Consider the following 12,157-nt stretch of genomic DNA (forward strand, 5'->3'; position numbering starts at 1 on the left):
GTGTGTGTGTGTGTGTGTGTGTGTGTGTGTGTGTGTGTGTGTGTGTGTGTGTGTGTGTGTGTGTGTGTGTGTGTGTGTGTGTGTGTGTGTGTGTGTGCGCGCGCGTGCGTGCGTTGTCAGGTACTGGGCGTCGTTACGTAACCTGGTCGTCTCACTGCTGAACTCCATGAAGTCCATTATCAGCTTGCTCTTCCTCCTCTTCCTCTTCATCGTCGTCTTTGCCCTGTTAGGCATGCAACTCTTTGGAGGACAGTAAGGGTTTTCCTTCTCTCTCTCCCTCCCTCTCTCTCTCTCTCTCTCTCTCTCTCTCTCTCTCTCTCTCTCGCTCTCTCTCTCTCTCTCTCTCTCTCTCTCTCTCTCTCTCTCTCTCTCTCTCTCTCTCTCTCTCTCTCTCTCTCTCTCTCTCTCTCTCTCTCTCTCTCTCTGTGTGTCCCTTCTTTTTCTTGTGTTTCAAATGTCTGCAAAGTTTCTTTGCCTTTCAGAAACAGAGAGAAAAGTGCTGGGTGTTCCTACAGAGGTGATTCCAATAACCCCTTTTTTCTTGTCCTTTCTCTCTCACCCAAAATATATCTTGCTCTATCTTTCCCTCTCTCTTTCTCTGTGCTGTGTTTTTCCCCACTAGGTTTAATTTTGAAACTGGGACTCCTCCGACCAATTTTGATACATTCCCCGCAGCAATAATGACAGTGTTCCAGGTGAGTGTGGGGGGTGGGGGAGGGGACAAGAAGAGGAAGGGCAGAAAGATTGATTGATGAAACAATTAACGGACAATTCAGAACATGTTAACAAGGCAAAGTTGCATGCATGCATGATTATCCTACCATCTGAATATTCAAGGTGTGTGTGTGTGCGTGTGCGTGTGTGCGCGCGTGTGTGTGGTGTGCGTGTGTTCAGATCCTAACAGGAGAGGACTGGAACATGGTGATGTATGACGGCATCAAGTCTCAGGGTGGAGTCAACAAGGGAATGGGATTCTCCGTCTTCTTTATCGTGCTCACACTATTTGGCAACTGTATCCATCTACTTGGAAACACACACACACACACACACACACACACACACACACACACACACACACACACACACACACACACACACACACACACACACACACACACACACACACACACAATGCTTTAGCAATGCAGTATCAATTGCCTTAATAGGGGCACTCAGGTGGCGCTGGGGTAAAGTTCCTATCAGTCACCGCATAGACTAGACTTTGAATTGTCCATAGTGCATCCAGGTGCTCAAAACAACACAATTGTCGGTGTTCGCGGGAAGGAAAAACAAACTGCCATCTTAATTTATACTTTATATTATCAACATTCTAATACACATTATTGGTTTCAATGCTTGTCATCAGAGTCTGTTATTGCATTGGTGGTGTGTACACACACACACACACACACACACACACACACACACACACACACACACACACACACACACACACACACACACACACACACACACACACACACACACACACACAAACAGTGTCTGCTTCCTTTAACTGTCTGTATTCAGACACTCTCCTGAATGTCTTCTTGGCCATCGCTGTGGACAATCTGGCCAACGCACAGGAACTGACCAAGGTACACCACCACAGTCCACCCCTCCATTCCTCTCTCTCTCTCTCTCTCTCTCTCTCTCTCTCTCTCTCTCTCTCTCTCTCTCTTTCCTGTATTCTCTATTTCCATTCCATCAAGGGAGTTGTATCTTGTCACATTTTTGCCGGACCTAGAGGCTGGCCAGTACGAGTCCATTACTGACTGACTGGCCGGGTGACTGACTCCCCATTGTTGAAACACGCATGCGTCTGTCCGACTCCACGTTGTTGAATCACACCTGCGTGAGTTATCTGTTCCCTACATAATGCACTGTGCACCATGGATGCATCTGTATTGGAACGGGCCAAAGTGTTACATCACAATTTGCCACATCTTTTTTTATTTAACCACTTGAACCCCAGCATCCCTATTCTGTGTGTGTGTGGGGGGGGGGGGGGACATCTGCCAAAAATAGCCGATCTATAAGCTCACACCGCGTCGTGTTGTGATGTGTTGTGAGCTTGTAGATCGGCTATTTTTTGCCGAAGAGATTTGGTGTAGAGCGAAAAATAGTTGCAACTCAGGTCCGTTATACTAAGTATAGAGGGTTTAAGTGGTTAAATACTTGCAGGAGGGATTAGGATCTTAAACATGTAAGTGAGCGTTAATTGAAAAATGTGTTGATGTTTACCATTTCTCTTGTGTCACTTCTGTTATCTGAACCTACGTATTTATTAACATTTTTACAGTGTGGCGCAGAATGGGTTGGTCTGTATGTACAGTATGTCCCCAAGAAGTAGACCATTTGTATATCACCACGAAAGTAGACCAATCACAGCAAACTACACAGCTCAGCTACACCATTCACAGTCCCTATAAAAGTAGACCAATCACAGCAAACCACACCACACAGCTCAGCTGACGCTTTTACGCCAATCACAGCTCACCTCACGCTGCTAAGCTCATGTTAGCACATTAGCACAACATTGGTGCACAAACTGCACACCTACAGTAGTAACTTACGGACCTCTACAGATTGCACAGGGAAGCCATGCCGTTACTAGACTCTGTGTGTTTCATTTCTCCTGCGTCTACGTCTGCTATTTGAATCGTTCTCCTCTCTAAATACATATTTAGGAGCTTAATAACTGGCAATGTATTGGTATTTCTTTCTTTTCCCTGCGTCACGTTCATGAACACTCTGGTATGTTGCGCTCTAGCTCTAGCTATAACTTTACATAGTGCTTCTAGCAAGTGTCTAACTTTGTCAATGTTAGCTACAGCTAAGTAACGTTAGCTACCGTTACCTAACATAACGTACTGTCGGCTGGGGCTAACCTTAACAAGCTAACATAATTGCTGGTATTTTGTGCTCTATATGCACAATAGTGCTTCTTGCAAGTGTCTACTTTTGTAAATGTACACTAACTGCAGCTCCCCCCTTAAAACCTGCATTACTTTGCACCTATGACACTATGTGCTCCTGTTTACATGTACATTATCTAGCCAGTTAGCAATATCTGTCAGGCCAGGCCCAACAGTCACGGGGAAACATCTCAATAAAAGCCATTATGTTAAACCCTGGGCAGTGTTCCTTCCTGTTTATTGGCATAGCCTAGGCTACTCAAAGTTGTCAATGGTGTAAACTCATGAAGTGCATGCAGATAGTAGCACTGTGTTAGACATAATGGTACACACGTAGTTGTGTACATTAATCATACTTCACCAACACATATCCCCAATGGCATGTATCTGGGGACGGCTTAACTAGGCTTGCCTAGTCAAGCTTTTTTTCCCCCTCCCCCTCTCTTTCACTCTGTCTCTACTGTCGCTCTCACTCTCTGTCTCTATCATTATTTGCAATAGAGCTCAACAGTGAGTTTCCAGAAGTGAAAAGCCCATTCATATTCTGCATAGAGGATTTTGATTATTAGCCATAATGTTGTAACCATCCAAGGTACATATACCACGAGCTATGAGATTGTTAAAAGATGGTACTGTGTATGCTCCTGTAGAAGCCACAAGTTTGTATAAAACTAGTTTTAAGAAAAGCATGTTTTGTTTGCGATATCATGGAGAAGTAATACTCTACCCACAGTCTTAAGTGACATATCTGATTGGAGGAGCTGGCTGTTACCCTGGAAATGTTTACCACACCTGTTAATGTCACAGCTCATACTTACTGCTACCACTAGATCACATAGCCCGGAGGGATGGTTATACGATACAATATGTAACAACACTATTATTAACAATAAACACTATAGGCTAATAATGAAAAGTAAATATTCAAGAAGAAAGCAAAATTATCATTAGTTTGGAGAAAGGTATGTGAAATGGTTTATGAGATGAGTAGTCCCTTCACTCTTAAAATAATTACGTACTTGTACCTTCCCCCCCCCCCCATTTTCTAATAATTATTTTGAGCTGAATTAAATATTGTATTGTCAGACTCATCTCGTAGTTGGTTGACTTAGTTCCAGACTTAAAACTCATTATATAAGGAGTTTCTATGGAGTAAATGATAGGGGAAATTCACTTCAAGAAACAGAGCTGTTCAAAAAGTGGGCAATCACTGTTGAGCACATGTCCTCGTCTTCCTCCCCCTCTCTCTCTCTCTCTCTTTTCTAGCCAAATCAGTAGCTCACTTCTTAAAGGGACACTATCATGCTGTTGCATAATCTATTGAAACTACAACAGTTAATTTACAACCGATATTGACAGAGAATAATGCATTTCGCGGGTTCAGCACCAATATGGCACACCCATGCGGTCTATGGCCGCCATCAACCTGACTCATATTTTCCGCAGTCAAGATCTCTATTTTTGCCATAACACAGCAAACAAGGACAATGTCACGGCCACCGTTGGTAGCAGCTAAAAACCAGGAACTAAGGGTTGTAGTTTTCACACTCACATATTTTACCCCCAGTGACATCACTGGGGGTAAACCTTTCACAACTTCGGCAGCGTTTCAAACATGCAACGGAAGACTGCTCAGTTTTATGGCTGCTAATGGAACATTAATCAAGACAGAACACATATATAGAGATAATGTTGAAAATCATGATAGTGTCCCTTTAAAACCTACTTTTTATAGTCCTGCTTTAATGTAATATTGTTTTTGAAATTTACTTCTGTGTTATTTTTACTTTATATTCTTATATGTATTTTCTCTAATACATTATTTTACGTGTCTGTGTTGCATTTTTTAGTTTATTAATAATTGATAATGTATTAATAATAATATCTTTCCCAAGGATGAGCAGGAGGAAGAGAAGGCCGCCAATAAGAAGGCTGCCGCCGCGAAGGCCAAAGAATTGGCTGATGTCAGCCCTCTGTCCGCCGCCAACCTGTCCATTGCAGCGTGAGTTTCCCCCCTCTGTCATTGTGCTTTTACACAAATGGATAAATTAACACTAAGCATTTCACCGTGTACGATATGCTGTACAGTTGCAAATATTTACTTGTCTTGGAGTTTGTTTACATGTTGACACACAGATATGCATTTAAGCACATTAAGTAGCATATCAAATAACAAGAAGGACTATTCATAGCAATGCACTCCACACACTTTACACAGCAAAATCCAGTGTTAACTTAACTCAAAGGGCCCTATTTTGGAAGCAAACCAAGTGGAGCGTGGCAAAAGACCTATGGTATTTTCCGGACTGGAGAAGGGTGAATTACCTGTGGCGAAGTGGTGAGGTGGTTGGGATTAGACTGAATATTATCAGTGGGTTTGTTGCATGATTATTCAGTCATGGTGGCCAAACAATGAAGAAGTAGGCTACTTCGATTTGACCTGCTCTTTTTGAATAGCCAAAATATAGAATAGGGCTTAAGTATGTTTTATATGAATAATCTATATCTGCAAAGTATAGTAACTAAAGATATCTGTATTGAAAAATACAAATACTCGCATAAAGTAAAAGTACCTCAAATTTTACTTAAGTACAGTACTTGAGTAAATGTACTTCTGTACATTAGTGACTTGTTTTGTCCGTAACGTACCTGTCTGTGTGACCTCTCTATGAGAACTTTAGTTTCATGGTGTCATGTTTTATAAGCAGTCGGCTGGACTCTCCGTCTGTGTACATGTACATATCCGCTCCCTGTTTTAAGAAACAGTTCAATGATGTCCAGCGATGAGCCAAACGGGACGTGACAGTATGACATTTATAATCATCTATGTAGGCCTACTGTGCAGTATGTGTCCAATCAGTAAGCCTTTTATAAAGGAGAAACCTGTTTTGCAAAATTGCAGTGTGCTGCTTATATGCAGGGGTGGAAAGCTATCTCATGGAAACAGGTTGTGAGGATACCAGGTTTGTTTAAATGCAGTAGAGATTAGTGATGTGACTATAGCAAACTGTATTTTCTCAACAAATATTCCTCCACGACCCCTCCAAGTTACCTCCCCATTTCATTTCCAGAAAAATAGAATGGCTACCTCTTTCCTTGACTACTTCGTAAACCTATCCACTCCTTATTCCTCTCCTTATTGACAAAAAAAACCCCTGTGTGTGCTTGAATCAAGTGTATACAGATTACAGGCCTACGGTATAATATCGCTTATTGTTAGTATGTTTGCAACCGTGAATATGTCTGTTTTTTTTTGGGGGGGGGAGGGGGTTGCCTGGCAACATAACCAAAAGCTTCTCGACCTCCATGGCATTATGCTAGGTGGCGAGCATATATCTGCAGAGGCAGCATATACAAAACTTGTAAATCTCAGCGCTAATGGGATATTTCCTTAGTGCCTGCATAGTAACTTTGCGTCACCAGGCTGAGGATTTACTGTAACAGTTATCGATTGAGTGCCAGTTTAGCACTCTCATACAAGAGTCCTCAAAGTTGAATTAACACTCTGGATTTTGCTGTAATAAGAACTGCAGTCGTTTACAAATTGTTAACGTGTGAACAGCTGTAAATGCCTCTATTATGAAGCTACTATAATCAACGTATTTTTGATATACTGTTCATGTCATATAAATACGTATACAGTACAGTATAAGACATAATGGTATGATTTAAAGTAAAGATTCACATATATGTTACATGCTGTAGATCATCCCATCATAAAGTAGGTAATTCTTTATTTAGTTTTAAGAAAACCACCTGGACTTGATGTATAAGTGGTGATATACAAAAGTGCACACACATCACACAGGTATAGGTCAAGTATTCTCTCTCTCCTAGTTGGGCACACACACACCCACACACACACACACACACACACACACACACACACACACACACACACACACACACACACACACACCCACCCACCCCCACCCCCCCCCCACACACACACACACACACACACACACACACACACACACACACACACACACACACACACACACACACACACACACACACACACACACACACACACACACACACACACTGTAGTACCGTTTGATCTGGGTGAGCCCTTTTTCAGTCAGGGGAGCTACAGTCTTTGATATATTTACACACACACACACACACACACACACACACACACACACACACACACACACACACACACACACACACACACACACACACACACACACACACACACACACACACACACACACACACACACACACACACACACACACACACACACCAGCAAAAGCATGACAGAGGTTCCTCAACCTTTGTGGAAATATCTCTCCCTTCCTTTCTCTCTCTGCCACCCCCCACCACACAAACACACACACACACGCACACGCACACGCACACACACATACTTTTAACCTTTATTTCTTTGATATTTACATCAGCCTCTGCTCCCTGTACTGTTTCAACAAAAAATGATTTTGAGGTGTAAATACATTCTCGAATATACAGTATTTTAGTTAAGAAAAGTCTAAAGTTAAGATGACAGCTACGGTAATTTAAACTTAGATAAATTGTATCTCTATGTTATTGGTCACAAATTAACGTCAGCAGCCTATGCTACAGTAATCTAGGTGTTTCTAGCTAGAATATGGTATTTCATCATGGCTGCCCGATCGGGGGCAAATGTTGTCAGTAGATGAACATTTCACAAAATGTCTCATTTCTAAGTAAAAATACATTTAAATAAGAAAATAGACATACATTTGAAAAAAACGAAATTCTAAAATTAAATAATTCAAATTAAAAAAATATTTTTTTAAATTATTATAAAACATAAAAGATTATAATAATTAAAAATCAATATTACTTATTTGTGTGCTTTTATTTGAGATATAGTTAATATGACTTATTTTTACAGTGTTACAATTGCATTTGAACACTTTGACTTATTGCATTAAAAGTAATATTTTAGTCTTGTCCTTACTAGTGAAAGCTTATAAATGGTATTAGTAATTAGGGCACATATATATGTTTCTTAAAACAAAAGATGACTAGTATATTTCAAGTATTCTGTGAATCATGAAGGAAAATGTAAATAGTTTCCCCCCAGACTCCCCTACTTGTGATCACCTACTGTAGCTGTGTGTATGTGTGTGTATGTGTGTGTGTGTGTGTGTGTGTGTGTGTGTGTGTGTGTGTGTGTGTGTGTGTGTGTGGGGGTGTGTGTGTGTGTGTGTGTGTGTGTGTGTGTGTGTGTGTGTGTGTGTGTGTGTGTGTGTGTGTGTGTGTGTGTGTGTGTGTGTGTGTGTGTGTGTGATTGTGTGATTGTGTGCACTGTGCGTGCACTTAGACACAATGGGCCCGATTCACTAAGCTGTTTACGCCCATATTTTGAACGTAAAGGCATTTACGCAACTTCCCACGTTAGTAGTCTGATTCATTCATCTTTTCTGCCTGTGAATTTTGCGCGAGGTCTGCTCTTTCTCAAGTCTGTTCCGAGGCTGACTTACTTCAAAGCTTGCTTATGTCATTAGAATGCTTTATTCTTCATGCAAAATCAATTGCAATGTGCCAAACCTCAATCTCAATCTCCACGAGCATGTGCCTCTGACTGACAGACAAAAATTTGCACGTCAGTTTTTGCTTAGAGAAAATACACCCTCCTTTAGTCACTTTTTTTTACACGTTATTTACGACCAGCTTAGTGAATCAGCCCCTATGTGTCCATTTAACCTTTGTTTAGCCTGATGTTCCCTTTGCGGAGTGCATGTACGTGTGTTGTTTTGACTGCGTATATTTTAGAGAGAGAGAATGTATTCACAGTGAGATGTGCAGAGTAAGAGAAATGGCTAAAGTCTTATACTGCTTATCCTGAGTTTTAATTACACTTTTACCCTTTGGAATACATGAAATAGGGCGACCATAAAGAAGAGACGAAGATTTTGACAGCAAGAGTGCAGCCTGATTTGCACTTAGTCATACAACAAATGGCAGGATCAACAAGCTCACAACATGTCGTGCCTCAACGCGCTGTGAGCTTGTAGATCTGCTATTTTCACCGCGCAACAGAGTTCTGTGTCAGAGTATGTATTAAGTATTGCAGTTGAAGTTGTAGAAACATGGCGGGAAATGTTCCGATTTAATTCAAGCAAGTGAAAAGTACAAAACGAATAGGAACACTAGAAACCCAGCAATTGAACAGGAAAGATTTTCCAGACTCAAGGTATATCTGGAATGGAAAGAATCAGAACCAAGCATCCATAAACATGCAGGGTGGAGAGTGATGCAAGAAAGGTTAAATACAGGAGATTGCAAAAAGGCAGGACAGTGCAAAATCTGCAGCACAGTGCAAAATGAGAGAGAGGTGTGTGTGTGTGTGTGTGTGTGTGTGTGTGTGTGTGTGTGTGTGTGTGTGTGTGTGTGTGTGTGTGTGTGTGTGTGTGTGTGTGTGTGTGTGTGTGTGTGTGTGTGTGAGGAGGAAGCATCCAATCGAAAATGCTTTGTGTCCATTTCATGCTGGGAAAAAGTATTGCCTTATTTTCATGGTTCAACATTGTCAAATAATACATATTATGTGTGTATTTCCCAAAAACAGATAGGACCAACGTTATTTAAATTGACACATTCTTCTTTTAGAATCTATTTTCATGAACTCAGTAATATATATTTAGATTCCACAACGTGTATGGTTTTCATGATTTTCACAGTTTTGTTAGTTGCAGGTGTCATTCTTTTCAGCTGACAAAAGTGAAAAGTATCAACACAAAGGGTCCAACACTTTTTCTCCATTGCAAAGAAGTCATGTTTGTCAAGTGAAACTGTATTTGTGGAAAGGGCTGAAGGGTAACAAAATAAGGATTGGCCTGTATGTGTTTGTCACAGTGATGGATGGATGTCATTTTAGACTGGACGCGTCCTTGTGTTGTCTCTGTGCCATCTCACACGATGCCTGTTTCCCTCCTCAGCAACAAAGTAAACAGTGAGAATCACAACACTTCCGACCCCTTTCTGGACTGGTATTTATTTATTTATTTGTTTCTTCATTTATGACGTCCTACTCTCTCTCTCTCTCTCTCTCTCTCTCTCTCTCTCTCTCTCTCTCTCTCTCTCTCTCTCTCTCTCTCTCTCTCTGTCTCACTCTCTCTTGCTCTTACTATGTCTCACTCTCTCTTGATTTGACTCCCATACTCTCGCCTTCCTTTCCTCTCCTTGAGACCGGCTTCCTTTACCTTGCCCTCCGTAAACCCCCACCCACCCATCACTGCGATCCTCGCCTTCCTTTTTGAACTCTGTCTGTTATTGGCTTTCTTAGGTGCTTTCATTACGTTGTAAACTCCTGAGTGTTAAAGGAAGACGTTGCTGAATTTTCAACCTAATTCAATAGTGTGGCAAAATATAATAATACTATGTAAAATCCTCACACTGGCACCGCTAGACGTGTGCCAGTGTTTGCTGACGTGCCACCTGACCCGCCACTGTTCTATTTCCGGGTGCCACTGAAAACGGGTAGCCATGAGCATGCATTCTTCTGCTCCCATAGCAGATATCCCAACCTGCAGACTATAGTCCCAACCTGTTGTTGTCGAGGCACAATGAGCAAGGACAGACTATTGAAATGGAGAAATATCCAGAGTTGTATGGCACACAATCCCATCATATAAAAACCTTCCCCCCCAAAAAAGAGAAAAAATAGCCATAGCTCTGAAGATTGACTATTCAGGTGAGGAATCAAAGTCACCTGGAACACAAGTTACAACAAGTTAATGTCCCGCACACTGTGTGTGTCCTCAATGGCGTTCTCCTTATACAGCGCGTGGCAGCGCGATGCTTCCTGTTGGTGGCGCTACACGTGGCACTTCAGGCGCCACTGTGCTGCGCAAGCAGTGTGTTTTGCACTTCACCTCAGGGCTCTATACTAGTGTATTTTATGTTTTCTGTTATTGTGGGGAAAGCTTTTGCAGTCGTGTCGCAACGAGCTACACCCTTCTTTCCCCTTCCACACTATTATTGATCTCCTCACATCAGAACAGTGGGATTTAGGTTGAAAATCAGCAAAGTTGTCTCTTTAACACTGTGGATTTTACTTTGTACTTTGGCATTGGCTTGATGTTTTTGAGTATACTTTTTTGTTGCTTGTTTCCTCGTTGTCTCTTTAATGTGGCTGACTTGGCCCTGGGAGAGACACTTAGCGAAAGTGGATTACTTTGGAAGCCATTTTGGCTCTTCTTACTTCTGTAGAACTTTTGGACAGACAGAGCAAGGGGAGGGGGTGGATGTGGCATGGGGGGGGCATTGACCACATGGCAGTCTGCCATTGGATTATTGGATTTTTTTGGACTGCAGAGGTACAACAAAAACGTATGCTCGGTCACAATTGTCCATTAACAGACTGTTGTGATTTCTGTGGCTACTCCATTTTAAGCTACTTTAGCAGAGATTCTGGGGCGCCATTTGGGGTCTCGGTCTTCTTCTCTAGTAAGTACCGTAAGAGGGTTTATTCTTTTTTCTTTTTTCCCCTTTTTCATGTTTTGGATTTGACTCTCTGTAGACGAAAATCCTGATCTTGAGCTTTCCTCATCTTTGTGTTCACACTTTGCGTGTGGGTGTTCCCAAAGTCTGCAGGGCCTTCATTCCCTGCGTTCACTTTGGGAAACGTGCTTTTTAGACAATCAACCCCCGTGCTGTGTTGAGCGGCCTCTTGTACAACGCAGGCCCAGCCAGGTGACCCTGTACATGTGTGTGGTCTGTGTCTTGGTGTATCGGCCCCATTCACTCATTCGTGATTCTGTGAGTGTTGGATGTCTCGTCCTAGTGTTTCAGCGCTATACCTACGCCGCAAAATCCTGAGTCAATTTTGCGGTGTGTCAGTGTTATACAGCCTAAAACTGATTTCTGACACTCTCAACCCGTCTCTCTCTCTGTCGCTCTCTGTCTCTGTCTCTTTCCTTCTCTCCCACCCTCTTTCGCTTTGCAGTACGGAGCAGCAGAAGAACAACAGCAAGGGGAACAACAACAACAGTAAGTCGGTGTGGGAGCAGCGCACCAAGGAGCTAAGGAAGCAGACCCTGGCGTCCAGCCGGGAGGCGCTCTACAACGAGCTTGACCCCGACGAACACTGGAAGGCAAGGACAGGGAGCGGGGAGCAGAACAATGTAAAGGACCAGGCAAAAAAAAACGCTGCCCCCTAGCCTTGTGGTATCAGTGTACACAAGTGATGGGGATGATGATTATGATGATGACAAAGAATATTTCAGTTTAATTGTATGTTA

At 42.2% G+C, this 12,157-nt stretch overlaps 2 protein-coding genes across 2 annotated transcripts in view; both read left to right on the forward strand.

Annotated features, from left to right (window-relative positions):
- gtf2f1 (general transcription factor IIF, polypeptide 1) overlaps nucleotides 1–12,157 on the forward strand; it is a 235,715-nt gene that overhangs the window by 155,714 nt on the left and 67,844 nt on the right. The gene's annotated exons all lie outside the window — the stretch shown is intronic.
- cacna1aa (calcium channel, voltage-dependent, P/Q type, alpha 1A subunit, a) overlaps nucleotides 1–12,157 on the forward strand; it is a gene marked incomplete at both ends in the record, with an annotated part of 141,769 nt that overhangs the window by 63,675 nt on the left and 65,937 nt on the right. Inside the window, 7 exon segments of the mRNA XM_080446597.1 lie at nucleotides 121–252; nucleotides 623–695; nucleotides 895–1,012; nucleotides 1,531–1,598; nucleotides 4,814–4,920; nucleotides 9,854–9,904; nucleotides 11,863–12,040. Of these exon segments, the coding sequence (XP_080302723.1) occupies nucleotides 121–252; nucleotides 623–695; nucleotides 895–1,012; nucleotides 1,531–1,598; nucleotides 4,814–4,920; nucleotides 9,854–9,904; nucleotides 11,863–12,040 (727 nt within the window).

This window comes from Gymnoscopelus braueri (assembly GCF_963280865.1).
Source record: "Gymnoscopelus braueri genome assembly, chromosome: 13".
NCBI lineage: Eukaryota > Metazoa > Chordata > Actinopteri > Myctophiformes > Myctophidae > Gymnoscopelus > Gymnoscopelus braueri.